At 50.4% G+C, this 24,469-nt stretch overlaps 6 protein-coding genes across 8 annotated transcripts in view; 4 read left to right on the plus strand and 2 right to left on the minus strand.

Annotated features, from left to right (window-relative positions):
- The window catches only part of LOC121594066 (esterase FE4-like), a 36,811-nt gene extending 22,786 nt beyond the window's left edge, over window positions 1-14,025 (minus strand). For 2 of the 3 annotated variants that reach the window (XR_006004893.1, XM_041916970.1), the window contains exons 1-3: window positions 13,859-14,025; window positions 13,422-13,789; window positions 12,368-13,351 (exon numbers count right to left, since the gene is read on the minus strand). Coding sequence is in view for 2 of the 3 variants with exons in the window: in XM_041916970.1 (XP_041772904.1) it covers window positions 12,368-13,351; window positions 13,422-13,789; window positions 13,859-13,930 (1,424 nt within the window). In the remaining variant the exon portion in view is untranslated. Of the gene's footprint in view, window positions 1-11,931; window positions 12,298-12,367; window positions 13,352-13,421; window positions 13,790-13,858 lie in introns of those variants that run through there. The other variant, XM_041916969.1, reaches the window with a different exon arrangement.
- LOC121594065 lies at window positions 3,620-8,247 on the plus strand. Its single transcript, XM_041916968.1, has 5 exons — window positions 3,620-4,418; window positions 4,502-4,735; window positions 4,797-6,429; window positions 6,504-6,643; window positions 6,738-8,247. The coding sequence occupies exons 1-5, from the start codon at window positions 4,181-4,183 to the stop codon at window positions 6,911-6,913; spliced, it is 2,421 nt and encodes an 806-aa protein (XP_041772902.1). The 5' UTR covers window positions 3,620-4,180; the 3' UTR covers window positions 6,914-8,247.
- Window positions 9,907-11,994, plus strand: LOC121594069 (ester hydrolase C11orf54 homolog). Its single transcript, XM_041916974.1, has 3 exons — window positions 9,907-10,518; window positions 10,588-10,686; window positions 10,752-11,994. The coding sequence occupies exons 1-3, from the start codon at window positions 10,440-10,442 to the stop codon at window positions 11,537-11,539; spliced, it is 966 nt and encodes a 321-aa protein (XP_041772908.1). The 5' UTR covers window positions 9,907-10,439; the 3' UTR covers window positions 11,540-11,994.
- Window positions 14,026-14,803: 778 nt separating the features above from the next.
- Window positions 14,804-24,394, plus strand: LOC121592313. The gene is made up of 11 exons (XM_041913712.1): window positions 14,804-15,056; window positions 15,455-15,825; window positions 15,902-16,891; window positions 16,964-17,271; window positions 19,693-20,490; window positions 20,570-21,038; window positions 21,106-21,436; window positions 22,076-22,324; window positions 22,433-23,264; window positions 23,344-23,812; window positions 23,894-24,394. The coding sequence occupies exons 1-11, from the start codon at window positions 14,979-14,981 to the stop codon at window positions 24,303-24,305; spliced, it is 5,307 nt and encodes a 1,768-aa protein (XP_041769646.1). The 5' UTR covers window positions 14,804-14,978; the 3' UTR covers window positions 24,306-24,394.
- LOC121594068 (esterase B1-like) lies at window positions 17,310-19,212 on the minus strand. The gene is made up of 3 exons (XM_041916972.1): window positions 17,993-19,212; window positions 17,786-17,908; window positions 17,310-17,709 (listed from the first exon to the last, which is right to left on the minus strand). Exons 1-3 carry the CDS (start codon window positions 19,210-19,212, stop codon window positions 17,406-17,408), a joined length of 1,647 nt encoding a protein of 548 aa, XP_041772906.1. The 3' UTR covers window positions 17,310-17,405.
- Window positions 19,701-21,872, plus strand: LOC121594067 (acetylcholinesterase-like). The gene is made up of 3 exons (XM_041916971.1): window positions 19,701-20,490; window positions 20,570-21,038; window positions 21,106-21,872. Exons 1-3 carry the CDS (start codon window positions 19,701-19,703, stop codon window positions 21,539-21,541), a joined length of 1,695 nt encoding a protein of 564 aa, XP_041772905.1. The 3' UTR covers window positions 21,542-21,872.
- Window positions 24,395-24,469: the final 75 nt, after the last annotated feature.

Below are 24,469 nucleotides of genomic sequence, written 5' to 3' on the forward strand. Positions count from 1 at the left end.
TAAAATCTGACGGTTAACATATGCATAGAGCTAAAAAATGTAGCTAAAGCCAGGATTTTTTATGAAAAGCAACGATCAAAATATAAGAAAAAATACAGAACTAATTGCAATGATCAAGTAACTATGGAACAAACAAAAAAAAAACAATTAAACGTGGCATCACTGGATGACTGAGCTAAATTACCGACACTTCGATTGCAAAACAATTAAAGAAACTAAAATATTCTACAGCATTTTTATTTGCAGTTTATGTCTGATAATTAAAAGAGACCAGATGTACATAGGTAAGATGTATATCTATGATCTATATTGTACGCAATTAATCTGTTTCATGTGCTAGAACTAAAAAAGAAAAAAAAGTAATACTAATACAGGGTTTTACAAGTCATTTTGCAACGTGTGCTGCATATTTTGTCGAGCACGAAAATTACTTTGACTCCACTTGGACTGGTTCAATGTTAATTTTATCCCTCACAAGTTTAATTTTGACAGCTCTATGGAGGTGCAGGTTTTCGTATGTTTTCTACATTATTTTACACATTTTGACACATTTTTACACACATTGCACAAAAACGGAAAGAGAAAGACTTAAGCTTTAAAATGATGTGTCGTTTGACCCATAACCCATCGTTTTATTCATTGAGTAATTTGCGTTTGAAAATTCCCTCCAAAATTTATTGTTTACGTTTTGTTTGGCTTGGATTTGACAGATGGCGCTACGCACTGTGGCGAACGAAATTTGAACAATTTTTCAGTGCATTTTCAAACGCTAATTACTCAGTGCATAAAACAAGTTATGATTCAAACGACACATCATTTTAAAGCGTAAGTCTTCTTCGTTCCGTTTTTGTGCAATGTGTGTAAAAATGTGTCAAAATATGTAAAATAATGTAGACAACATAGGAAAACCTGCACCTCGATAGGGCTGTCAAAACTAAACTTGTGTGGGATAAAATTAAGATTGAACTAGTCTAAGTACGCACTAGGAGTCAAAGTAAATTTCGTGCTCGACAAAATATGCAGCACACATTGAAAAATGCCCTGTAAAAACTAAAAGAAACTCATAAATACTTTCTGAAAATAAATTAAAATAAAGAAAGTGTAAGGTGATGTACGAAAAAGAAAAGTCATAAAAAAAGTTCCCAATACATAAAAAAGAAATATAATGTAACTAAGAACATCTGAAAAAAATAAAACAAATCAGAATCAAACATTACAAAAAAGAAAAAAAAAAGAAACTCGAAAAAAATAAAGAAGACTTCTTTCAAAACAGCAATCACAATAAACGTCTTTTTTTTTAAGAACAATAAAAAGACCAAAAAAAAGCAAAAAAAAGAGATGAACAAAAAACCCAGTACATCAAAGAAATACCAAACCTCTTTCATAAAACTGGTTTTATGACTATTGTTTTCAATTCACAGATGAAAGAAAACCATCAGGATGTGGAGACCTAGCATAACAAAACCAGAAGCAGATCAATTTGCACTATGAATCAGACGGTATTATACATTTTGCATGTGTTATAAGTAGTGTTTCTAGACGAAAAGCTCTGGACTTGCTGTAATCATGTTACAGCAAGTATACCGGTATTTGATGTATTCTTCTGATGGAGTTTGTTGCAAACTATACCAATTGAACTGCAATACTATGATTACAATAGACCTTACCTTCCATTTTTAATATCAAAACAGATAAGCGTGATATGTGTATCACGCCACCATTATTAATATTGGATAGAATATGACGATTACGATTGCCACGATAGGAAATGCGGTTGCTGACTTATTGAAAGATTTTTTTTATCATAAACCTGTAACAATAGGATATTATCATACATCAGATTTTCTGAAGATTATGGATGAATAATTCTTTAAACGGTGAGTAAAAACAATCTGACAAAACAAGTTCAACTCAATCTTGCTTAGAGAAAACATTTAGAAGCTCATGTCCTAAAATTTGATTTCAGACAATTGCAATACTTTTTAAGGCATGCTTGATGATGCAGATAATGTATACCACACGAAGGGGCTCCTGACAGACGAGCGTAGGAAATTGAAATGGTGGAAAAGCTACTTCGAAGGACACCTGAAAGGTGCAGATGCAGGAGAGTGCGAATGGTACAGAGGACAAGGTGTTCTCGCCATTCCTGGATGAGATTCCCAGCGCCATCAAGCAGCTCAAGTCCAATAAGTCTGGCGACGATGGGCCGAGCTCTTCCAGATGTGGTCGAAGAGGCTTTCTCCCAATGCACCAGCTGATCGTGGAAATCTGAAAGCAAGAGGAACTACCAGAATAGTGGAAGCTGGGTGTCATTCACGCTTGCAAAAAAGGCGACAGGGTGGACTGTTCAAATTTTCGTACCATCACAGTCCTCAATGCTACCTATAATATCCTGGCCCTGATCCTGTTCTGCAGATATGCGCCCATTGCTAAAGAATGCGTTTCTACCAAGCAGGGTTTGTTGGAGCCAAGTACAGGCTGTCCCCGAGATACACGGTTAATGGGGACCGAAAAGGGCCGCAAAATACCGCGTATCTCGAATTTCCGCGTAAGGCGAATCTCGTAATTTGCAGGCAAAATATCACTAATATTCGTGTAATTTTGCAAGTTTTTGCAAGGGGTGGTTTTAGACACCAAATAAATTTTTTGATATGTTTCTACTCAATTGAACATTTTTAAACCTTTTGAAATGGTATTTTACATTCGATCAATACGGAAATTATTTGAGATTCCACAATGGATTTGTCACATCAGTACAATTTGCTCAAAGAACTGTCAAATTTGGAAAACCGCGTATCTCCGAATCCGCGTATAAGAGGTACCGTGTATCTCGGGGACCGCCTGTACACCACCGACACAAATGTTTACTATTCGGCAGATCCTCCAGAAGTGCCGAGATCCCTACGCACAACCTATTCACCAAGAAACATTATGCAACGAAATCGGCAGATCCGAAGAGATAGAGAGGGAAAGTGAGAGAGGGAGAGATAGAGAGAGATAGAGAGAGATAGAGAGAGAGAGAGAGAGAGAGAGAGAGAGAGAGCCGTTGATGCAGCGATTTCGGGTTGTGTCTTTAATCTAATCCCACCCGATCATTCGCACCCGCTGCGCTATCGATTGGGAATACACGATTCCATACGATTCATTTCACGACCCGACCCGAAATCGATTCCAACCCGTGGGTGTAGCGAGTGCGCTAAATTGGAGTCGGAATCCAATCTGACCCGCGGGTGCTACGAGTTCGGGTGGACTCGAATTATCCGTAGGTGCGAGAAAACATAAGCGACTCCGACCCGTTGGTGCAGCGAGTTCTGGTCGCTTCAGGATGGCTGCGACCCGGTAGATCCGATCCACCCGTTCATCACTAGTTTAGACCCATCACTAGTTGTCTTTGTTCAAAAAGCAACATTAGGAAGCTGCACAAGCGCTGCTTAGTAGTGACAAAGTGTATCGAACGTACTGAATAGTTTGTTTAAATTAGATACTTTCATGATGCAATTTAAACGCTAATATTGTCCCGCATACAATAAGACCATTTATTCACGTAAAAAAAGATGCTTTCGTGGTTAACTCCGTAATAAAGAGGGCAAACTTGTCGAGCCAGTTCAATTTGTTCCGCATTCGACGAATATTTCTCTTCAAATGTCAAATTCCGTTGTCCTGCGCGGAGCGACATGTGTCCAATGGCCGTCAAACGCAATCCAACACAAACACAAACTTGCCTTATCTGAGGAACTGTCAACAAAACAAAAGTTAGCGAAAAAAATAAAGATTGGTCAGCGAATAGCTCTGCCCCCTGCGTATGGCATTGTGAAATATTCAGCGATGTTTGCCTCATCACACTATCACCTCAGTAGTGCCCGTGCCACAATCGCTTGTTCCATCGAGAAAAGAAAGGCTACATTTCTCTTGTAAACACTACGCCCAGAACCATCCCGTCCCGCAAATCATACTCCACACGGCGCACACACACACACGCTCTGTGTCCGTGGTGCCAGCAAGTGTGTGGCAGCAGGGCTCGAGGGAAGTAGTCGCAATCTCTCCAGCTCGCCCGTGCGTCAATGGTTGCGTTCGTTTCCGTTTCGTTCCGTCGCCGCACTAGCCGTCGTTTGCTGCCGATCGAGCGAAGGAAAAGCACCGCGACCGCTGGCAACGACGGTGCCGCGCACCCGAACACGCGATGCCCTGCGAAAAGTGCAATGTGAAGTTCGGCATCATAACGCGCAAAAAGTCCTGCTATGAGTGTCACCGACTGTTCTGCCGGAACTGCCTGTCGAAGCGGCAGGAGCGGTTCCTCTGCCCGAACTGTACCATCTTCACCAAGCGGCCTCTATCGCGCATCGATCTGGCCCAGCTAAAAGTGAAGGATCTTATCTTTTACCTGCAGTCGAAGCACATTTCCACGTCCGGTTGCGTCGGTAAGCAGGCGGGCCACGGGCTGCAGCAACTGCGTACCTGATATCGCATTCAATGACGCATTCATTTGATTTCTTTGTTCCAGAAAAAGACGACCTGATAAATCTGGTGATTGCTCATGTAAACTCTGGTGGCAGCTCGCCCCGCACGCCCGGCAGCTTCAGTGCCACCTCGTCCAACACGGAGTCGGCATCCGGTGGTTCATCCCGGTACGGCAGCTTCTATCGGAATGGCACCAAAAACTGTACCAACACGTTCGATCAGATCAAAAACACCTGCCAGAATTTGTTCTCTACCTTTTCGGAGAAAATCAACGGAGGTAAGTGCGTCAGGCGTATGCTTGCACTGCATTATGACGAGTTGTTTCTGTCGTTTCGCAGACGTTCCGGAAGCGGGCCGGGCAAGCAGCGGGTTCGCAACGCAGGAAGAGCAGCGGCACATCTTTACCCAGCCACGGTTCGGCAGCAACAATGTGTACCATTCCGTCGATCCTAGTGAGCGGCCGTCGAACGGCGGCACCGGCTACCATACCCATCCCTCTCCCTCCAACGAGGACGGCCACCGAAGGGCGGAACCCGAGCAGTACGATTCGGGTTCGATGGAACGGTCGGCACACTTTAGCAGCGCCAGCAGTGGAACCACCGGTGGTGCCGATACCAGTGCCGCTTCGTCTTCGTTTTCAACGCCCAGCCGGGAAGCGTCCGCGCCGCTGCTAGCCGAACAGCAACCGTCAGCCATGGAGGGACAAACGCAGGCCACGCTGGACGATCGCATCGAGAGCATACTGGCGCTTGAACCGGGCGGAAACGGGTGCGAGTGCTGCACCGACGACGAGGACGAGGAAAGAGACGGTGCAGTGACGAAGCAGAAGGAGACAGGTGGAAAAAGCGAACCAGATGTGCCGCAGCGGTCGAAACAGGCCCGCCGAAGCCATTCCCATTCCAATCTGCTGTCGCCCGTGCAGGCTGGACCAAGCGCAGACACGTCGGCCGGTACGCCCCCGAAGGTGGTCACGCGCAGCCAAACGCCCTCGTCGTCGTTCGACGATCTGCTGGCCGATGGGGAGGGTAGCAGCAGCAATGCGGACCATGCGATTGCGCTGGATGCGACGCTAGCGGCCACGACCGAGACTGATGCACTGGGCACGACGGTAGCGTCTACCGACGACACCGACCAGTGGCAAATCATCAATACCTCAGAAGCGAACTGTGCTGGTGATGATGGTGACGCTGGGGAAGGTGGCGGTGGTGATGGTGCGGGCGGTACACTGGAAGCGGCCACCCACAGCGATCTGCCGATGACCGATGCAACGAACGAAACCACCACGGTTACGACCAACGAAGCGGACGAGGACAGCAGCGACAGTATCAGCCATTCGGTGGAAACTAAACCAAACCCGCTGCCCTCGGTACCCGTCCTCGGCCACAGTCCTTCCGCCGGCTCGACGATCGGGCCGGTCATAACGCGCTGTCGCTCGGACAGCTACCTGCTGGCGGAGTGTCGCGTGCCGTCGCGTCCGGAACCGACCAACGATCGGCAGACGGCGGCTTTGCGTGCCGCCCCGGTCAGCAGCGATGCAATTCCAACCTCTAGTCATCCGGCCAACCACGCTGGCACTACGCACGGTACGTGTTTCCGCTGCGGCAAGCGGCGCAACGGCATCCGCAGGAAGTTGAAAAAGTTCCGCAAGCAGCTCGATGCGGCCACCGTTTCGGAGGTGGAAAAGCGCCGCAAGCTGGAATCGTTCCTTAACTATCTCGAGCGGCGCAGCAAGGGCTCGTTCGATCTGACCGATTCCGAGTCCATCACCGAGGAGGCTAGCGTTAGCTTGGGCGACGAGGCAGCCGGCGAAGGGGCGGCGTCCGGATCGCGAACTGGTGCGCACGGGGTACAGGCGGGACAGAGCAACCCGAAACCACCGGAAGATTTGCCCCTCTGTACCAACCTGTACTCGTCTGGCAACCTCGATCTGGTCAACATGAAGCAGATCAAGCTGAGCGACATTAAGGAAAGGTAGGCTGATAAAGGACAATAAACAATTGAACTGATTAGTAACGAAAATCATGTTCCTTTTGCCACAATTTCAGTGCGGACCTGGACGTGCTGTCGGTGAAGCAGCTCAAGGGCATCCTAATGGTAAACCGGGTCGACTTTAAGGGATGCTGCGAGAAGGCCGAACTAAAGGAACGGGTGCTGCGGTTGTGGCGTGATTATAAATCAATCCCATGTAAGTTGGCTGAGTGGCTGGATGGCTGACTTTGGCGTGCCTTTGCTTGGTAAAATAAAAAAAAAAAAATACAACCCCTTTTTTACTATTGCAGCAATCGAAAAACTTCCATCGGACGATTTGTGCAAAATTTGCATGGATGCACCCATCGAGTGTGTGATACTGGAGTGCGGCCACATGACGACCTGTACCGCGTGCGGCAAGGTGCTGAGCGAGTGTCCCATTTGCCGCCAGTATATAGTGCGGGTGGTGCGATTCTTCCGAGCCTAAATGCGGGTTTGCCACACTCACACACACACACAGACACCTCGTCCCGGAAATCGTCTCAGGGTATTTGGTTAGGCCAATGGTTCCAATGGGGCAGCTGATTTAGCTTTCGAGTTTTAATTTCTCTTACAGCTTCTCGTACACCTACACCAAAGTGTGTTTATTATTTTGTTTTTGGTTAGCTATTTATTATGTTTTAAACATCGCCTTCCCTTTTGTCATTTCTTTCCCTGATGAGGTATTTTATGGTAATTGTAAAACATACACTGTTCACTCATCTATGAGATGAGTATTTGTTTATCGCTGTCTTGGTTGCGCCCTGCTGCCGTTGAAGGCAAAACCTGGTGAAGGTGTGTGTACACGCAATTTGACAAATAATAGTAAACATTAAGACACTATAGAACAAAACAAACAAACAAAACCCGCAACATCATAGACACACACTCATACTCTGAGCGAGAAAAACGAAAAATAATGTGATCTAGTTAATCTAGGATAAAATGCGCCAACAAAGCGCGGTAGTACTGCAACCGAACTGATCGGCCTGTCCCACAAGTAATCCTTGCTTAATCAGTCAAAATCGGTCGTAGTAAAGGGTAAAGAACTGCAGCAGCAGCAGCAGCAGCAACAGTATGTATAGGGAATACCCTTCAGAGTACCGAGATGCTCGGTATGGGGGGACAAAAAAAGGACACAAAATTGTAGCAAAAGAAACAAGAGTCTGCGATATACACTGCTAGTCCGGTGTTTTCAGTGTAGCGCGATTGGGTACGGGACCGGAACGAATGTGTTGAATGTGTAATTAATGTCTCGAAATGGCCATTCCTAACAAAGCATTAAAAAGAAAACAGGAAGGAAAATGTGCACGTGCTCTGGACACACGCGTTCGGTGATGTAAAGTGTGGAACCGTTCATGTGTGCCGTCACGGGTGTAATTATGTTCCGTTCCGCGTAAAAGACAAACCTTTTACTTCCTCCCCTACTCCCTAGTGTGAGCGCGGGGTGCGTGCCACCTTACGCTGTTCCTATACAACCACCAACCTATCAAACCTCTCTCCCCGCAGCAGTTGCCCGCACTGGGCACTGCGCCACATTTGTTAAAGGACAACACGCGTGTTGAAAAAGAAAAAAACGCAATCAATCTAATTACTACTATTAATCGTTCGATTTCCCATTCTTTCCATTAGACTTTCAATTGTTGACAACGTAACGTAAGCGAGCGCAACGCGAAAAACAAATACACAAAAAAAAACAAAAAAGGGTTAATGAATTCCAATTGCATCTAAGCATGAAAGTACCGTAACAATAAACTGCTAAAATGGCATAAAACATGGTCAGAATAATTGGTACGCTAGAACTGATCCGAAGACTACCAGTAATGTATGCCACTTTGTAGAAGTAGTTTCCAACAGAATACGGCATTTTGGTGATGTTCGATAGTTTTATCTTATTTTGGGATTCCAATTTACCTTAATCATTACACCTCTTTATGATTTAATGTATTGGTAGGAGTTCCGACTTGGACCTACACGATTCCAATTTTGTATCCGATTTCGAAGTTGAATCTGTATCCAATTTTGGAGTTGACTCCGAAGCCGATTCCGGAGTCGCATTTCGAATCAGAATCGACTGCGGAATCTGAATCGATCTGGGAGTCGCAATTTGCTCCGGCAACGGAATCAGGATTGTCTCCAGAAATGAACAGTGGCGGATTAAGGGTATCGGGGGCCCTAGGACGGAAAGACGAGTTGAGGCCCCCTGTAAATGGTAAATGTTGTTGGAGGGGGAGGGGGCGGGGATTGGTAGCGGCACTAAACTTGCTGTTGGGAGATTGAACAGTAAATTTGAAATGCCGTCGGGGGACCCTTCGATCATCGATCAGGCTCTAAATCGGCGGGGCCCCAGGCGACCGCCTAGTCCGCCTACCGTTAGATCCGCCAAAATGGAAATGAAATATGCTCCAGAATGAGAATCAGTTCTTGAATCGAATTAAGAAATATCAGAAGTGAAATCAGATCGGGAATGTCCATGAGAATGGATCGTCTACAAGTAAATTTTGATTCTATGCGGCTAAGTAACATCATTGGACCCAAGCGCCTAATCTTATGAAGATGCCGAAAACAACTCCGATTTCGATGCCGATTCTGATTTCAGAGCAAATTCCTATTCCGGAACCGAGCTTCCAGAGCTAGTTTCCGAGCCGATTCTGATCTCGGAAACTGATTCCGGACCTACTATCTGGAATCGATTCCAGAGAACTTTAGAGCCAGCCGGAATCGATTCCGACGAAAACTTCATTTTTCCCATTCCTAATTTAATTTAAAAAAAACTGATCAGAGTATCGTCATCTGATTGAATTCTAATTTTGTACTTATCCTTTTTCAGACCTGCTCCTCTTATAAATGTATTTATTTTTAAAATAATTTTTATTATTATTATTACTCGTTTTTTACTCGTTTTTGTATTGAAGTCGCTTACTTTTGGCTATGAAAATGTAATGCTCGTCACTTAGCTGCATTTTGAGAGCATTATTTTCACTAACTCTCACATAGCTTACGCTCTAGATTGCGCTCTCCCGTGTTTGTAATCGTTGCTAAGGTAAATTTTGCCTTCTTTCTCTATTGTTGTTTGCATTTCTCTTTCCACGTTGTATTTTGCGCAATGTTCTTGGAATGATCCAAGTAATCATGAAGAAAAACAAAAATGATTAACAACACGTTTAATTGCACTAAATCCAAAATTAAATTGCCTTTAAAACGTGTTTTTAAATATATTTTTTTATAACTCTAATTATAAAAAAGCAGTATTAGTTTACAGTAGCTGCAGCACCCCTGGTGTGCGATCACATCCGTTGCATTCTACTCTCCCGCTCTCTCTCAGGTGAGAAAGCATTTTAAAACCCTCCATCGCTTGCTTGTGTATTGGTGTACGGGCAACGGGCACACTCGCCTGTGCCTTTCGTTGCGTTTCGCGCCACCGTTCGCACCTGCGCTTATGTTGCGTACGGTGAAAGCGCAACACAAACATAAAAACCATCTGATCGGCAGGGAATGGTTCGCTGACAGACACGGTGTTATTGAAATACCACTCCAATAAAGTGTAAAGTCATTTATCTCCTGTCCACTGTGAGCGGTGTCAGTTTATCGCGGTACTTCCAATATTTGCGGTACGCGATAAGACCCTTTTTCCCCCTAGGGGAAGGGGCACTGGAAGATAAAACCCGCTTTGCTACTTCGCTGAGGATTGTTGTGATTGTTTACACACACTGATACAGGCGGTGCAGTTGGAAGGGGTTGTGGGTTTGCCACCCCATGTCGGGCAATGTCGTCGTCAGGTCATCGCGGTTGGTGCATGTGTATGGGGAATACGAAGCAGAACAAGTGAATAAACACGCGCTCGCGATCGCGTCCGCGGTTTCCTCGCGCGCAGGCCACTTGGACCCGAACCGGCGGCACTGGGAGGGAGGTCACATTCCGCGACGATCGGTTGTACAGCACGGACACGGAAAGGCATTCGCTCGCATTGCACGATGGAGAGTCTCGATACGGCCAAGCTACTGTTCGAAGAGAAGCCGCTGCACACACCGTCCCTGACGGAATTGCGCGATGGCAAGTGTGGAGTGAAGCTACAAAGCAATACATTAACAACCTGACGAGCAACTTTTTTCTTTCTTTCAGTGCTTGCCGCTGGACTCGGCTCCTGTTTCGCAACGGTTAGCGTGGAAGTGATAGAGTGTCCGGATTTAAGCAAGGCGCCCTTCCATCTGGCCGGATCTGGTCCGTTCACTTTTGCAGCTCAGCCTGGCCGGGCAACATTTTTCTACAATTTCCTACTCTTTTAGGTTTAAACGGAACGCCCGCGCTGATCGAAATCGGTGGACCACCGTACCTACTGCCCGTGGTCGATCGTACCAAGCTTTACGATCTCGTGTCCGTCACCAAACGCGCTCTGCATGGCGAAGAGAAGCCGTTCATTGTCATCGGTGCCGGTGCCGGCCCGTTCCCACTGGTCAGCTCGAACTGCGAGGGCATGTTTAACCTGCGCTACAGCCCTCCGGGCACGGTCGTGAGTGAAAGCCACCTGGCAATGGTGACGGCCGAGCGGGAGGTTGTGGTGCGCAAAATCCCCAGCACCGAGACGCGCTGTGCGCTGCTGGCCAATCTGCTCGTTGCGGAAGGAAACGCTGGGCCCGTGCTGAAGGTAAGCTGCACAAAGCGTACCGGCAACAAGGACTTTATTGCGAGCATTCGCACCTGCCTGGACGATCGGTACGGCGAACGGGCGGTAGGGCTGGGCGGTGTCTTTCTGCTGCGGGAGGGCAAAGCGAAGCAGCACGTCATGTCACCGTTCTCTACCAAGCCGATCCACACGGAGGAGCAGCTGAACGAGTGGCTCAACTTTTACGACATGCCGGCGCCGCTCGTGAACGTCGGCACGCTGGTCACGAACGAGTGCGAGCTGGATCTGCGGCTGCAGCATTTCCACAGCTTTTCCACGCACGGCCATGGTGGCCACTACCATATCGACACGACGCCCGAGACGGTCGAGTACGAGGGGTACTTTGTGGCGGGCGAGCGGATCGTGCGTGTCGACAAGCCGGTCAACACGCACAAGTTCGGTCGCGATTAAGCAGAAGGAAGCGACTAAAGTGCATCGAAGTAAGTGAAGCGGCATGTGGGGCGAGCAGAATAAACAAAACCTTGATAGAGGGCAGCAGTAAGACGGCCACAAACAACACCACCACCACCAACACCGTTAGAGTTCAATTTGCGTTTACTTTTCGCGCACATTCGCGCAACAAAAGTAGGCCAACGCGAGGGCTCGTACTGATAAGCGCCCGGACTGGGGCACGCGAGCGCACTTGACCGCGGACGGCGAGCGATAGTGCACAACAGCGGAAGCGTTACGGTTGGTTTGCCTTTGTTTGACAGGCCCGAAAATTGGATTTTTTGTTCCGTTGGGGTAGAGTAATTGTTTTGAAGTGTTGACAAATTGCTGATAAGCAAATTAGGCAGAACAAATCGGGGGTTTAAAGACAAAATTATGTCATAAATAAGGGCTGGAATAAATGATTCTAAAGCTTAGCGACGGGTCTATGGAATCCTCCATTGAATTTGTCATAAATTTGCCGCCAAAAGTCTATCCTTTCCTTGTCCGGATCGAGCGCCATCTCCGGTTCGCCATTGATGCGCAAGTACGGCAGGTGGAACGGTGCAGTGGTGTCCGGTTCGAGCGTTGGCACTGGCGTCCAGCCGAAACGGAGCGACTCATCGTGCGGCGGTGTCGGATTGCCGTACCGGGCAAAGTTGGTCCACATCCGGCACATGTACCGGCGTACACGTGCTTCGACCGACTGTGGCTGTACCTCTTTCGGCCGCATTCGCATACTACCGCATCAGAAAGTACCCGGATGGTAAATACTTGAACATGTTTGCAAACAATCCAAAAAACACTTACCGAAACAGATATCCCAGCTCGTCGGCATGGTAGGCTCCGGCAATTGGGAAAGGCAGAAACTTCTTGTACTGATTTAACTCCCCATCGTACTCGAACCGATAGAAGAACAGTGGCGACCGGTGCTGGTACCGGGCATGCATCTCCGCCGTCACCCTCATCAGGATCGTAAAGCTAAAGTCCGACATCAGATCGGCACATTCGTTTACCTTGCGATGTGAGAGGCCTTCCGGGCCGAAGTAGAACGCTTCGATCGCACGGGCCAGCTCTTTCGCTTCCGGCGTGCCATGCGTTACACCGACCGTACGCGGAATGATACGCTCCAGGTCCGCCCGGTAGAGCTCGGAATGCTTCAGGATGTGGGTAAGAAACGAACCACCCTCCCGGTTGTTGTAGCCTAGCAGCAGCGGTATGGCAGGAATGTGACCAACAATGCCCAACGCTTTAATAGGATGCAACGGAACGATAGGTTCCTTCGCCGACTGGTCCACCACCGGTCGGAAAGGCATTAGGATGGAACCACGCTTTTCCTCCCCGATTGCCGTTCGATCGCAAAGCTCGGCCAACCGCTGTGCTGGTGCCGACCGTAACGTTTCCAGCATCTCTGCATCACTGTGGGCGGAAGGATTGAGCAGCTGCGCAAGGCGTCGCGAATTCCCAAGCGTATCGTTCGGTACGGCGTAATCTGCTAGCGCCACACTGCTCTCGCAGATCGCTTTGTGGAAGAACGGTGTGGACAGGGGCGACAGAAGATGCAGGTGTACCGATATAGCGCCGGCACTTTCGCCAAACAGCGTCACATTGTGCGGATCACCGTTGAAGTGAGCGATGTTGTCGGCAACCCAGCGTAGGACGAGCAGCTGATCGTGGAGCGCCGCATTACCCTCGATGCCCTGCGACGGCAGATGCAGAAAGCCGAGCGGACCGAGCCGATAGTTGAACGTTACGACGACCACATTTTGCTCGACCAAATGTTCTGGTGAGTAACTGAGAGATAAAAACCGTTCTCAATCAAAGTAAGCTGTGGTGCAAAGTTCTTGCGATGCGAATTTCTTACCAATCGCTATTCCCACTGCCATACTTGAACGCTCCGCCGTGGATAAATACCATCACCGGAAGGGGTGCATCGGGCCGGTTCATCTGCGGCGTGTACACGTTCAGATGTAGACAGTTTTCCGAGCCTTGCCATTGCTGGTTGAAGGGATTTTTCGCCACACAGGTGTCCCGTTCCGTGCTGCAGTCCAGCACGGGCGTTACGAACTTCGTCACCGGAACTGGAGGCTGGAAGCGATTCTCACCGACCGGGGGCTCAGCGTACGGTATGCCACGAAAGGCGTAGAAATCGTTCCCATCCGGCAGCTTCTCAACAATCCCACACACGGTTCCACAGTGCAGATCAACATTCAAACGGTTTATGCTGCTTAGCTGTAAGTCAAAAGATAAAGATTAATAACAGATTTAGAATAAGGATTTAGTACCGTGTGGGATACTTACGCGTCTCCTCAAACAGGGTAGAAAACTGCCAACAAGTGGTAGACTGGAGGATAGCTTCAGAATGGACCACATAGCAACGGTACCGCACGGGGTGAGTATGAGCACATTTTAAACTAGCCTGCTTTGGTTGGTTTTGTACCAATTCTGGCTTTATTTTTCCTTGGATGACCGACTATGTCTGCTCGCAACATCCTTCTAAATTCGATGCGTGAACAAAATCAGGTGCATTTATTCATCATTCGTGCGTGTGTGTGTGTGTGATTGCACGATCCATTGATTGCAGTTCAATCGTGCTGCAGATTACAAACATTGGAAACATGTAAATCAGGTGTAAGTTGTCTTTTTGGTTGATTCGAAGTATATTTTTACACCTTTGTATGTTCCTAGTGTTTCATGGTACAGTGATCAACTGGAACGAGTCAATAACATGCCCATCATGGGTTCAAGCCTAGAATAGACCGTCTCCATGTAGAAAGGATGGACTATCCGGCTGCGTGGTTATGCATTAAGAAGACATTCCTGGTCTTTCTGATCTTAGTCCAACAATAAAACTAGCCATTCGTTCGCGCTTCTTCTCCTTGCACGGCCGTCATTAAACAGTTTCTCTACGTCATCGAGAGACACGTGCGGTAACACGTGCACAGATGGACTTGAACCGTCTTTTTGTAGTGTGTGTTTTTTTTTAATATTTTAACACTTTACAAATAACTTATAATGCTCTAGTATCGCATTTGTTAACACGTTCATTTGAAAGCAAACCTAATAATTTCCATAATATTATAACGAATGTTACAGCCAACCTACTTAAGAATTCAAAGTTTAACCCAACTGCCAAAACGAATAAAATGCGCCATTGAAATTCCAACTAGAATTTTCAATAATCCCACTGCCCCTGCTTTGCTCGATGACTTTGACATTCGTTATCAGTTTGACAGTTTGCAGGTTTGTTTACATCGTGCCTGGTGCACAGAAGCAGCTGTTTTTTCATTATTTGTAGCTAATTTACGATCGCAAATTTAAATAGATAAATTCCCCGCAAACGCCACCGGGCTCGCTGCACAAGAAAGGACCAGAGAACAGTGTGAGCTAATAGTAATAGTTTAATCTTGTAAACATAATCATGCTCAAGTGTGCACAACTATTCGGCTCCAAACGTCTATGCTCGGCCCAAGTTCCTCTCGCTTCCAGCGTCCGATGGGCAAGTATTGCGTGCGTGTGTGAGACCTCCATCCCTTGTTTTAATTTTTGACCTTCGTACATGTAGCTGCCTCCCACCCCGCTAATGTAGCGCGTTAACATATCACGAGTGGGTAAGATTGTCGATTAGAAGCTACAGTTGTGGCTCATGAGTTGGCACATTTAAACGTCCGTGGCTTTATCTGCGGGTTGCGTGGTTTATTGTCCGATAGGACGGGTTGTTGGCTCCCCTGCGGTCTGTTGTTTGTGGCAAATCGGCAGCTCAGCAGCTTGTGGTACTTGCGTGCGTCAATAAGTCAAGTCAACGAAACGCGGTACTTTGCTTGTCCCAAATTGAATAGTTTTTCACTAATCCGGCTCATTTGATCTTACCGCACACTTATTTGCAAACATTCACAGATGCGTAACATCGATCGGGTGAACGTAAAGGTCCACCAAGGTACGGTGAGTGGCGTGAAAGAGCAGCTCCCGAATGGAGGCGTTTTCTGTGCCTTCCGGGGCATCCCGTACGCGAAGCCACCGGTCGGTGAGCTGCGCTTCCGGGCCCCGCAGCCGCTGGACCGATTCCCCTACCCGGTGCTGGACTGCAGTGTCGAGCGGGACGTTTGCTTTAGCAGAAACATGTTCACCCAGGAGCTGGAAGGATCGGAAGACTGTCTGCATCTGAACGTGTACATGCCCGGATCCGGGGAAAGGGCTGGTCAACCGCTGCCGGTGATGGTATTCATTCACGGTGGGGCGTTTCTGTTCGGCAGTGGCAATGGCGATTGGTAGGATTGTGCTACGATTGACTGATCAACGCCTTAATCGCGTAGTCCCCCTAACAGAGAATCGATTTACTTTTAGCTACTCGCCCGAATATCTGCTCCAGGAGGAGGTGATTGTAGTCACGCTGAACTATCGGCTCGGCGCACTTGGCTTTCTGCATCTGCCCAGCCAGGGCATTGAGGGCAACGCGGGCCTCAAGGATCAGCTGGCGGTGCTGCGCTGGGTGCAGCAGAACATTGCCGCATTTAACGGCGATCCTAACAATGTGACGCTGTTCGGCGAGAGTGCCGGTGCTGCCTCCGTCCATCTACACATGCTGTCACCCGTTTCGCGGCAGTACTTCCACCGAGCGATCTGTCAGAGTGGAGCCTCTGTCATGGAGTGGGTGATGCAGCGCGATTCGATCAACCGCACCCGGTCGCTGGCCCGGCACATCGATCCCGACGCCAAGACGGACGAGCAGGTGTACCGAACGCTGCTGGCCGCGGACAAGGCCCAGCTGATGGGGCTAATGCTGCACACACTGTCGGCCGACGAGAAACGGCGCGGTCTGCCGATGCCGTTCAAACCGGTGGTGGAGGAGGGTGAACCGGGTCCGGACACGGTCGTGCCGGTACATCCGTTCGTGGCAATGCAGCAGCGCGACCGTACCGGCACGATGCCAATCATTTTCGGAAACAATGACCGCGAGGGCACTATCATGATGATGGATGCGATCAAAAAGCTCGACCTGTACGATAACGATATGGCACGGATGATTCCGCGCACGGTTAACGTTGCGCCGGGCAGTGCCGCCTGCGAGCAGCTGGCGAGCGAGGTGAAACAGTTCTACTGTGGCGCGCAGGGCGTTACGAAGGAAACGGCGAACCAGCTGGCTGATTTGATGACGGATTATCACTTCGGGATACTGGCGAACACGTGTGCGGAGCTGCACGCGCGCTATCAACCGAACTCGCCCATGTTTTACTACCAGTTTAGTTATGACGGGGAGCTCAATATGTACAAAAAGCTGCTGCAGCTGTCCATTCCCGGCGCGTGCCATGCGGACGAGCTGTCGTACCTGTTCCTGTAAGTTCGAAGCTAGCTTATTCCACTGAACCACGGAAAGATAACAGGCATTTTGTGTTTTGTGCATTGTAGGATGAGACTGGCAAATTATGACGTCAAACCGGACTCGGAAGCGGGTCGCGTTCGGCAGCTCATGTGTCGGCTGTGGACCAACTTTGCCAAGCATGGCCATCCGACACCGGCCAACGATGAGAGTCTTCCCTTCCGCTGGCAGCCGGTAGACAAAATCGCCCCAAGCGCTGCCAGCGAATCGTTCCGTTTGCAATGTTTAGATATAGCGGCAGACCCCAAAATGATCACCGACCCGGCAAAGGAGCGAATCGATTTTTGGCGCACTGTTTACAAGCGATGGAATGATGATTTTCTCAAAGTGAAGCTATAAAGCGCACCACACACACATACACGCTGGACTTATTGCTCGGTTGAGGGAATGCATCATTGCACAGTTTAATAAAAAGCGGGACAGTTTACATGAATTCATCATCGTCGAAGAAGGCGCCACGATCCGAAGCCGTTACTCCACCTTTGGCAGCAGATGCGAACCGTTGTAGTTGCGGTAAAGGTCCTTCCAAAACTGGAACCGCTCGTAGAAGAAGTCGGTGGTCATTGTACAATCCCCAATGTTCTTCAGATTCATTGCCGCTGGATAGAAACTGTCCTCGGCTCCCTTTGCCGGCCGTTCGACCGGCGCCCAGTCGACGAGCGTTGCGTGTGGATTTCCAAAGCGGGCAAAGTTAACCCACAGGTTGCAGCAGTACTCCCGGAACCTGCCGCTCTCGGTGTGGTCCTGCACTGCGGCCGTGTTGTACAGGGAAGAGCTATAGCAAAAGAAAGGAAAAACGATTAATTGAGAACGAATTTTGCGCGAAAAAAAGGGCACATCAAACAGCGAACCTGAACAGATAGTACAGCTCATCCGCATGGACCGCGCCGACCTCCTCTGGCGGAATCTTGTATTCCTCGCGATATTTGTTCAGCTCGCCCATGTGCGAAAAGACGTACATATACAACGGAGCACTAAAAATGGGAAGGCGCAAAACGCAAACGATCAATTTAAATCAATCAAGGGAGCTTGCTTGCACCCGGCCGGTCCCGCTTTACCTCTGGAACCGAGCGTGCAGTTCCGCCGCAATGTATCCCGGCAGCGTGTTCAAATTGTCACCCAATATGGTGGTAATCTTGCGCATGGTTTCCTCCGCAATTGGGCGTTCTTGGAAGAAAAACTTCACAATCGCGTCACGCGCGTTCCGCTCCTGCTCCTCGCTGCCCACAGCCAGCGTGGCTGGGATCAGCCTCGTCGGGTCGGTTTGGTACAGGGGCAGCTTTTCCTTCACAAAACCCCGCAGCACTAACCCCTCATCGCTGGTGCTGCCGAGCATGAGCGGAATCGGCTTCGCGAACGTCTTCTCCGCCGCCCGGGCCGGGTGTTCCGTAATGATCGCATCGACCGCACCCACCCGCTCAATCACGGGCGTGAAGGGGAACCGTACCAACATCGTTTGGTCCCGCTCGCTCATGCACTGGTTCTGTAGTGCCGTCATCCGTTCCGCGCTCGCACCCATCAACGTGGCAAGCACCGCTTCGTCCGTGTCGGACTCCTCGCCACCGAGCAGGCGGGCCAGTTTGCGTGCCCGGTCGGCCGGTTCGCGCTGCCACAGCCACTCGTTAAACGCGGTGCCACTTTGGGCGATCGCACGGTGGAAATACGCTCGCGACGCCTCACTCAGATAGTGCAGATGGACCGAGGCACCGCCGGCACTTTCGCCAAACAGCGTCACATTGTGCGGATCGCCCCCGAACTGGGCAATGTTGTCCCGCACCCAGCGCAGACTCATCCGCTGGTCCTTCAGGCCCATGTTGCCGTCGACACCGGCCGATGGGAGGGAGAGAAACCCGAGCGGCCCGAGCCGATAGTTGATGCACACGACGACGGCACCCTGCTGCACCAGGTACGGCGGTTCGTAGAGGGCGGAGTCGCCGGTTCCGACGTAGAACCCACCGCCGTGTATCCACACCATGACCGGCAGGGGGGTTTTCGGCTGCAGCTGTGGGCTGTACACGTTGAGGTAGAGACAGTCCTCGGACATCCGCTGGAAGCGCACATCTTCCGAGTAGCAGCTCGGCCCGTCGACGAAGCATTCCAGCGGGCTGGTCGGGAGTGTGTCCAGCGGTACCGGGGGCTTGAAACGGAGCGATCCGACCGGAGGCTGGGCGTACGGGATTCCCTTGAAAACGTACCAATCGGTCCCGTTGGGTAGGGCGCGCTTCAGGCCCACAATGTTGCCGGGCCGAATCGAGACGGTTATCTTGCTCTCTGCCATGCTGTGGTCTGTGGTCGGTGTCCGATAGCGCCCCTTGCTCGTGGTGGTGGGTGGTAGAGGGAGGTGTACTGTTTACTGTGCAGCGATGTGTTGATCGTGCAATAACGCAATGCAAACTGAGCTTGGTGCGCTTATCGGTAGAAGATGTATCTCCCCACCACGGCTGTCCGATGAAGCTAGAGCGGTTGGCACTCACACATACACGCGCACGTAGAGAAACTGGAATGAATTTGCGAGATAATAGGACAGAGAGCACGGCGCTTGCATCTTCTGTTGTGTGACCGTGATTTCGGCCGGTCAGCTTCACTAACGAACTGCGATTGGCGGTAATTTGTTCGACGAGCCTTCGCCGTACCCTTGTGCTTGACCTCCCGAAAATTAGCTGCATCCACAGAGCAAGATTGAACGGAGGACGTTTGGCCGTTTGCTAGCAAATTCCTAATGTCTGTATCTTCTCGCTCTCTTTCTTTTCTTTTACAGTTAACCAAATGGCTGAAGCATCCTCCTGCACCGTATATATAACATCCGGCCCCATCCGTGGCACAGTAACACCCCTTCCCGATGGTTCCGGTCCGTGCTACACCTTCAAAGGCATCCCGTATGCTGTTCCGCCCGTCGGACCGTTACGCTTTCAACCACCACAACCGCTAACACACCACTCGAACGACGGGCAAGCCGCGCTGGACTGTACGCGAGAGCGTGCGGTGAGTTTGGCCAGCAGCTACCTGCCACCGAACCCGCCCCTCGCCTCCGAAGACTGTTTGTATTTGAATGTTTACACACCGAAAAACCCAACCCCTTTGGACGGTTCCTCCGATCTGCCCGTAATGGTGTGGCTGCACGGTGGCGCCTTCTGCACCGGAAGTGGCGACTCGTCCATTTACCATCCCGAGTGGTTGGTGGCGCTGGGGCCCGCCGTCGTCGTGACGGTAAACTATCGGCTCGGGCCGGCCGGATTCCTGTGCCTACCGTCGGCGGGCATTTACGGCAATATGGGACTGAAAGATCAGCGGCTGGCGTTGCAGTGGGTGAGGGCAAACATTGGCCGGTTCGGAGGGGACGCGCACAATGTGACACTGTTTGGGGAGAGTGCCGGTGGCGTTTCGGCCCATCTACATTACCTTTCGGAGGGATCGTACCAGCTGTTCCACAAGCTCATATGCCAGTCCGGGGTGGCGACTACGTCGATCATCTTTCAGAAGCATCCGGAGCAGAAAGCGCGCCGTCTGGCGGAGTATTTCGGGTGTCCGCCCGATGCTTCCGATCGCCAAGTGTTGGGTATGATTGATTTGAAAGTTAATTTGAGCTTTCTTAGTAACTGAAACTTTTTTTTTTCGTTATAATTGCATTATTACAGATACTCTTTTGAATGTTGCACCCGAGCAGTTGGCCAAATCGCAAAAGGAGGCTCTCTCGGCACACGAGAAAACGCTCGACTCGGTGTACGCCTTTCGGCCGGTGGTGGAGCCGTCCGATGCGATTGATCCGATCGTTACGGAAAATGCGTTCGATTTGCTGCGCAGCTTCAACCGGCCGGGCAAGCCGATGATACTGGGAGTGGTCAGCGAGGAGGCACTGTACAAGATTAACACCTTCCGACAGCACCTGCTACGGTACAGAGACGATAAGGGTCGCTTCATTCCGGATTTGCTGAACGTTCCGGCGGGCGAGCGATCGGAGGTGGCCGATCGCATTTTAGCGTTCTACTGCGGTACGACCGAGGTGACGCTGGAGAAGGAGTTCGAGCTGAGTCGCATTTTTACCGATACCATGTACCTAATTCCGACCGTACAGGCGGCAGAGCTGCATCTTCGTCGTAGCAAAAGGTAAGACATTGCTATCTCCCTGCTTAAATTGACTAACTCGACACTTTCGTACACATTCAATCCTCAGCGATATCTTTTTCTACCATTTTGGCGCCGAGACGGAGCTGAACAAGTTTCGCCAGCAGTGGAAAGTGCCAGCGGAATATCGTGGCGCAAGCCATGCGGATGATGTGTGCTACCTGTTCAGTGCGAGCTTCTTCCATACGGATGCGGTGGGGCAGGATTCGCCGGCCTGGAGGTTACGAAAGGCGATGTGCCACCTGTGGACCAGCTTTGCCCGGCGGAGAGTGCCACGGTTGGACGGTGAGGAGGTGTTGTGGACACCTTTGGAGGAACCGACCACGGAATCGTTTAATTTAACGGCACTAAACATAGACCACCAGTGCGACATGAGGATGGTACCGAATCACCTCGCTGATCGTGTCGGTTTTTGGAGAGCCCTGTTTAAAAAGTATAATGGAGACCTGTTTGGAAGGGGAGTGAAGCCCGTAGATATGCCATAAAATCATTGAACAGCAATTCCGTTCTGATTTATCATCCAATTTAGGAAGTCATTCTCATTGCCAGCAATCAGAGTGTGAGGCGATGAAGAAAGACATCATGAGGGCCACACCCGAAAGTGTTGAAACCTTACTGAACCAACCTCAGTTATTATTTAATGTCCCTGTAATCAGATTTTTGATTGGTTAATCTGCCTGTAAGCATACTCTTCGAACGCCTTCGATAAGAACTTTTATCGTAATTGATAGCAATGCCATTTACGGTATAGAGAGAGATACAGAAATTCCTAAAATTATAGCCAAAAAATGTAAGTAACTAAAATAAAAAACGAGCGTTATGAGATAAGTGTTGTCCTTACAGGGATCGCTTTGCAACCCTTCGATGAACATTACCTGTCCAATGTTTAAATATTTTTTGGTTCCGCAGTCTTCGGGCGGAACATCTTCAAAGCTGCGTGGAGCGAAGTTTCGGTGTTTGCCTTTTGTTTAAATCTAGAAATAACTGCAGCAATCTTATCTCCCGGCGCTTGACGATAGCAAAACCCGCTAAACGCTTTAATCGCCTACGCGCGCGCCCGTTTGGGTTGGACCGGCTCAGTCCGCAGCAAACTTCCGATCAGGATGGTTATCCGCAAGCTGTACGTTCCGCCGACGGTCGCCAAGACGAATCCGGTCCAGCCGCCGGTCGTGGATCCGAATTTTATGGCACCGTCGGTCGTGGATCCGAACTTTATGCCACCGTCGGCCGTGGATCCAAACGGCATGCCACCGGCTACCGCTTATCAGGTAAGGCGCGCCCCCTCCACAAACGGTGTGAGAAGAGAGCGAAAGAAAGCAAACAGAATTACGTAATCATTGATAACTTGCCTGCTCTGTGTGTGTATGTTTTCACAGCCTCCAGCAGAAGATGTGCCGATCATCGTCGAGCCGGAAGGAAGCAGTGCCTCGAACGGACCACCGCTAGTGTTTGCCGACGCAGTGGAGCTGGATGTAGTGGCGGGGAAAATTGTTGGCCGCCGGAAGCCACTCCCGAACGGGTCGGAGTACTACTCCTACCAGGGCATCCCGTACGCCAAGCCGCCGGTCGGTGAGCTGCGCTTTAAGCCGCCCGTTCCGCTGGACCAGTTCGACGAGCAGCCGCTTCAGTGTGGGTCGGAGCGTGGCCACTGTCTGGCGATTATGGCACTGCCCGAGGGGCCCGCGGGCGTTGAAGACTGTCTGTACCTGAACGTGTACACGACGAGCGGTCCGGGCGATGCGCTCGGCATGCTGAAACCTGTGATGGTGTGGATACACGGCGGTGGCTACTACACCGGCAGCGGCAATACGGACTTCTTCGGGCCGGACTATCTGCTGCAGCACGGTGTCGTCTTGGTGACGTTGAACTATCGGCTAGGGCCGCTTGGATTTCTTGCCCTACCGTCGGTCGGTATCCATGGTAACCAGGGGCTGAAGGATCAACAGTTGGCGCTGCGCTGGGTGCAGGAGAACATTGCACGGTTCGGTGGTGATCCCTCGAACGTGACCTTGTTTGGGGAGAGTGCTGGCAGTGCGTCGGTTAACTGGCACTATCTGTGCCCGAAGTCGCGCCAATACTTCCACAAAGCGATTTGTCAGTCGGGATCGGTGTTTTGTCCCTGGGGGTTGCAGTACCAGCCGGAGGGTAGGGCGCGCAAGTTGGCCGCCGTGTTGGGCTACGAAGGCGAGGACGATGCGGGTGTTTTGGGTAAGTTTGGGAGACGTTTTGTGACATGGTGACTCTTATAGAAAGTGTGGCTTATATTCCTTTTTTTTTGGTTTTTCAGCAACGCTGCAAAACGCATCGGCCGAAGAGTTGGTGTCCAATTCCACGAAAGCGTTCGAAGAGTCGGAGAGCAGCCTCTACTGCATGTCGCCGTTCATTCCGTGCATTGAGGATCCCAGCTCGGAGGACGCAATCATTCCGCAGCGTGGTGAGGAGCTGCTGAAGCAACCGAACGTGACCAACGTGCCGCTCATTCACGGTGTCACCAGTGGGGAGGGTTTGGTGTTTTATGGGCTGCTGCAGCAGCGGTTCGACGAGGTTACGACCAATCTGGCCAGCCTGCTGCCGCACGATCTGGGCATACCGCGTGACTTTGCGCCGGCCGTGATCGAGGAGATGCGCCAGTTCTACTTCCAGGACAAACCGATCGACCGGGATGGACTGGGCCACCTGCTCGAGCTGGTGGGAGACGTTGGCTTTTACTTCCCGGTGTACGCAGCGGCGGAGCTGCATTCCCGCTTCCAGCAGGAGTATGTAGCGCAGCGCTCATGAGGGGATTTGTTGTTTGCTGAGCTTATTAAAATTGAGAGTTTTTGTCTGTATGCTTCCAGGGCACCACTGTACTTCTACCGCTTCTCGTACGAGAGCGAGCTGAACCAGCTGCGCAAGCAGTTCAGCGTACCGGACGGTACGCCGGGAGCGGCCCATGCCGACGAGCTGTCCTATCTGTTCAATGGCAGTCAAATTACTGTCCCGGTCGAGGCCGGCTCGGTGGCGGATCGGGCTCGAACGCTGCTCTGCCGTCTGTGGACCAACTTTGCCAAGTTCGGCCAGCCTACGCCGGAGGGTGACGATGTTGGCTTCCAGTGGGACCCGCTGCCACCGACCGCTGCCGGGGAACCGTTCGTGCTGCGCGCCCTCGACCTGAACGAGCAGGTGCAGGTGGTGGAGAATCCGATGCAGGAGCGGTTACAGTTTTGGAGGTCGCTGGCCGAACGCTTCAATCCCAATCTGGTGGCGTGAGGGCGGACGGATTACTACCAATATCATATCTTCATTCATAGAGCTTAGAAATGCATAGACCTTTCGCGCAAAGGGTTACTGTAAGATAACATTCCGCAACGGGTATGTGTGTGTGCGTGCGTTTCTCCTAGCACGATATCCGAAATGGCAGCAGACATTGCAGG

This window comes from Anopheles merus, chromosome 2L (assembly GCF_017562075.2).
Source record: "Anopheles merus strain MAF chromosome 2L, AmerM5.1, whole genome shotgun sequence".
Lineage (NCBI taxonomy): Eukaryota > Metazoa > Arthropoda > Insecta > Diptera > Culicidae > Anopheles > Anopheles merus.

Coding starts and splice junctions, on each gene's coding strand:
- LOC121594069 (XM_041916974.1), top strand. CDS start 10,440: ATGGAGAGTCTCGATACGGCCAAGCTACTGTTCGAAGAGAAGCCGCTG. Junction 10,519..10,587: donor CCTGACGGAATTGCGCGATG/GCAAGTGTGGAG, acceptor TCTTTCTTTCAG/TGCTTGCCGCTGGACTCGGC. Junction 10,687..10,751: donor CTTCCATCTGGCCGGATCTG/GTCCGTTCACTT, acceptor CTACTCTTTTAG/GTTTAAACGGAACGCCCGCG.
- LOC121592313 (XM_041913712.1), top strand. CDS start 14,979: ATGCTCAAGTGTGCACAACTATTCGGCTCCAAACGTCTATGCTCGGCC. Junction 16,892..16,963: donor GAGCTGTCGTACCTGTTCCT/GTAAGTTCGAAG, acceptor TGTGCATTGTAG/GATGAGACTGGCAAATTATG. Junction 17,272..19,692: donor TTTTCTCAAAGTGAAGCTAT/AAAGCGCACCAC, acceptor TTTCTTTTACAG/TTAACCAAATGGCTGAAGCA.
- LOC121594067 (XM_041916971.1), top strand. CDS start 19,701: ATGGCTGAAGCATCCTCCTGCACCGTATATATAACATCCGGCCCCATC. Junction 20,491..20,569: donor TTCCGATCGCCAAGTGTTGG/GTATGATTGATT, acceptor GCATTATTACAG/ATACTCTTTTGAATGTTGCA. Junction 21,039..21,105: donor CATCTTCGTCGTAGCAAAAG/GTAAGACATTGC, acceptor TTCAATCCTCAG/CGATATCTTTTTCTACCATT.
- LOC121594068 (XM_041916972.1), bottom strand. CDS start 19,212: ATGGCAGAGAGCAAGATAACCGTCTCGATTCGGCCCGGCAACATTGTG. Junction 17,909..17,992: donor CTGCACGCTCGGTTCCAGAG/GTAAAGCGGGAC, acceptor TCCCATTTTTAG/TGCTCCGTTGTATATGTACG. Junction 17,710..17,785: donor GAGCTGTACTATCTGTTCAG/GTTCGCTGTTTG, acceptor CTTTTGCTATAG/CTCTTCCCTGTACAACACGG.
- LOC121594065 (XM_041916968.1), top strand. CDS start 4,181: ATGCCCTGCGAAAAGTGCAATGTGAAGTTCGGCATCATAACGCGCAAA. Junction 4,736..4,796: donor TTCGGAGAAAATCAACGGAG/GTAAGTGCGTCA, acceptor GTCGTTTCGCAG/ACGTTCCGGAAGCGGGCCGG. Junction 6,644..6,737: donor TGATTATAAATCAATCCCAT/GTAAGTTGGCTG, acceptor TTACTATTGCAG/CAATCGAAAAACTTCCATCG.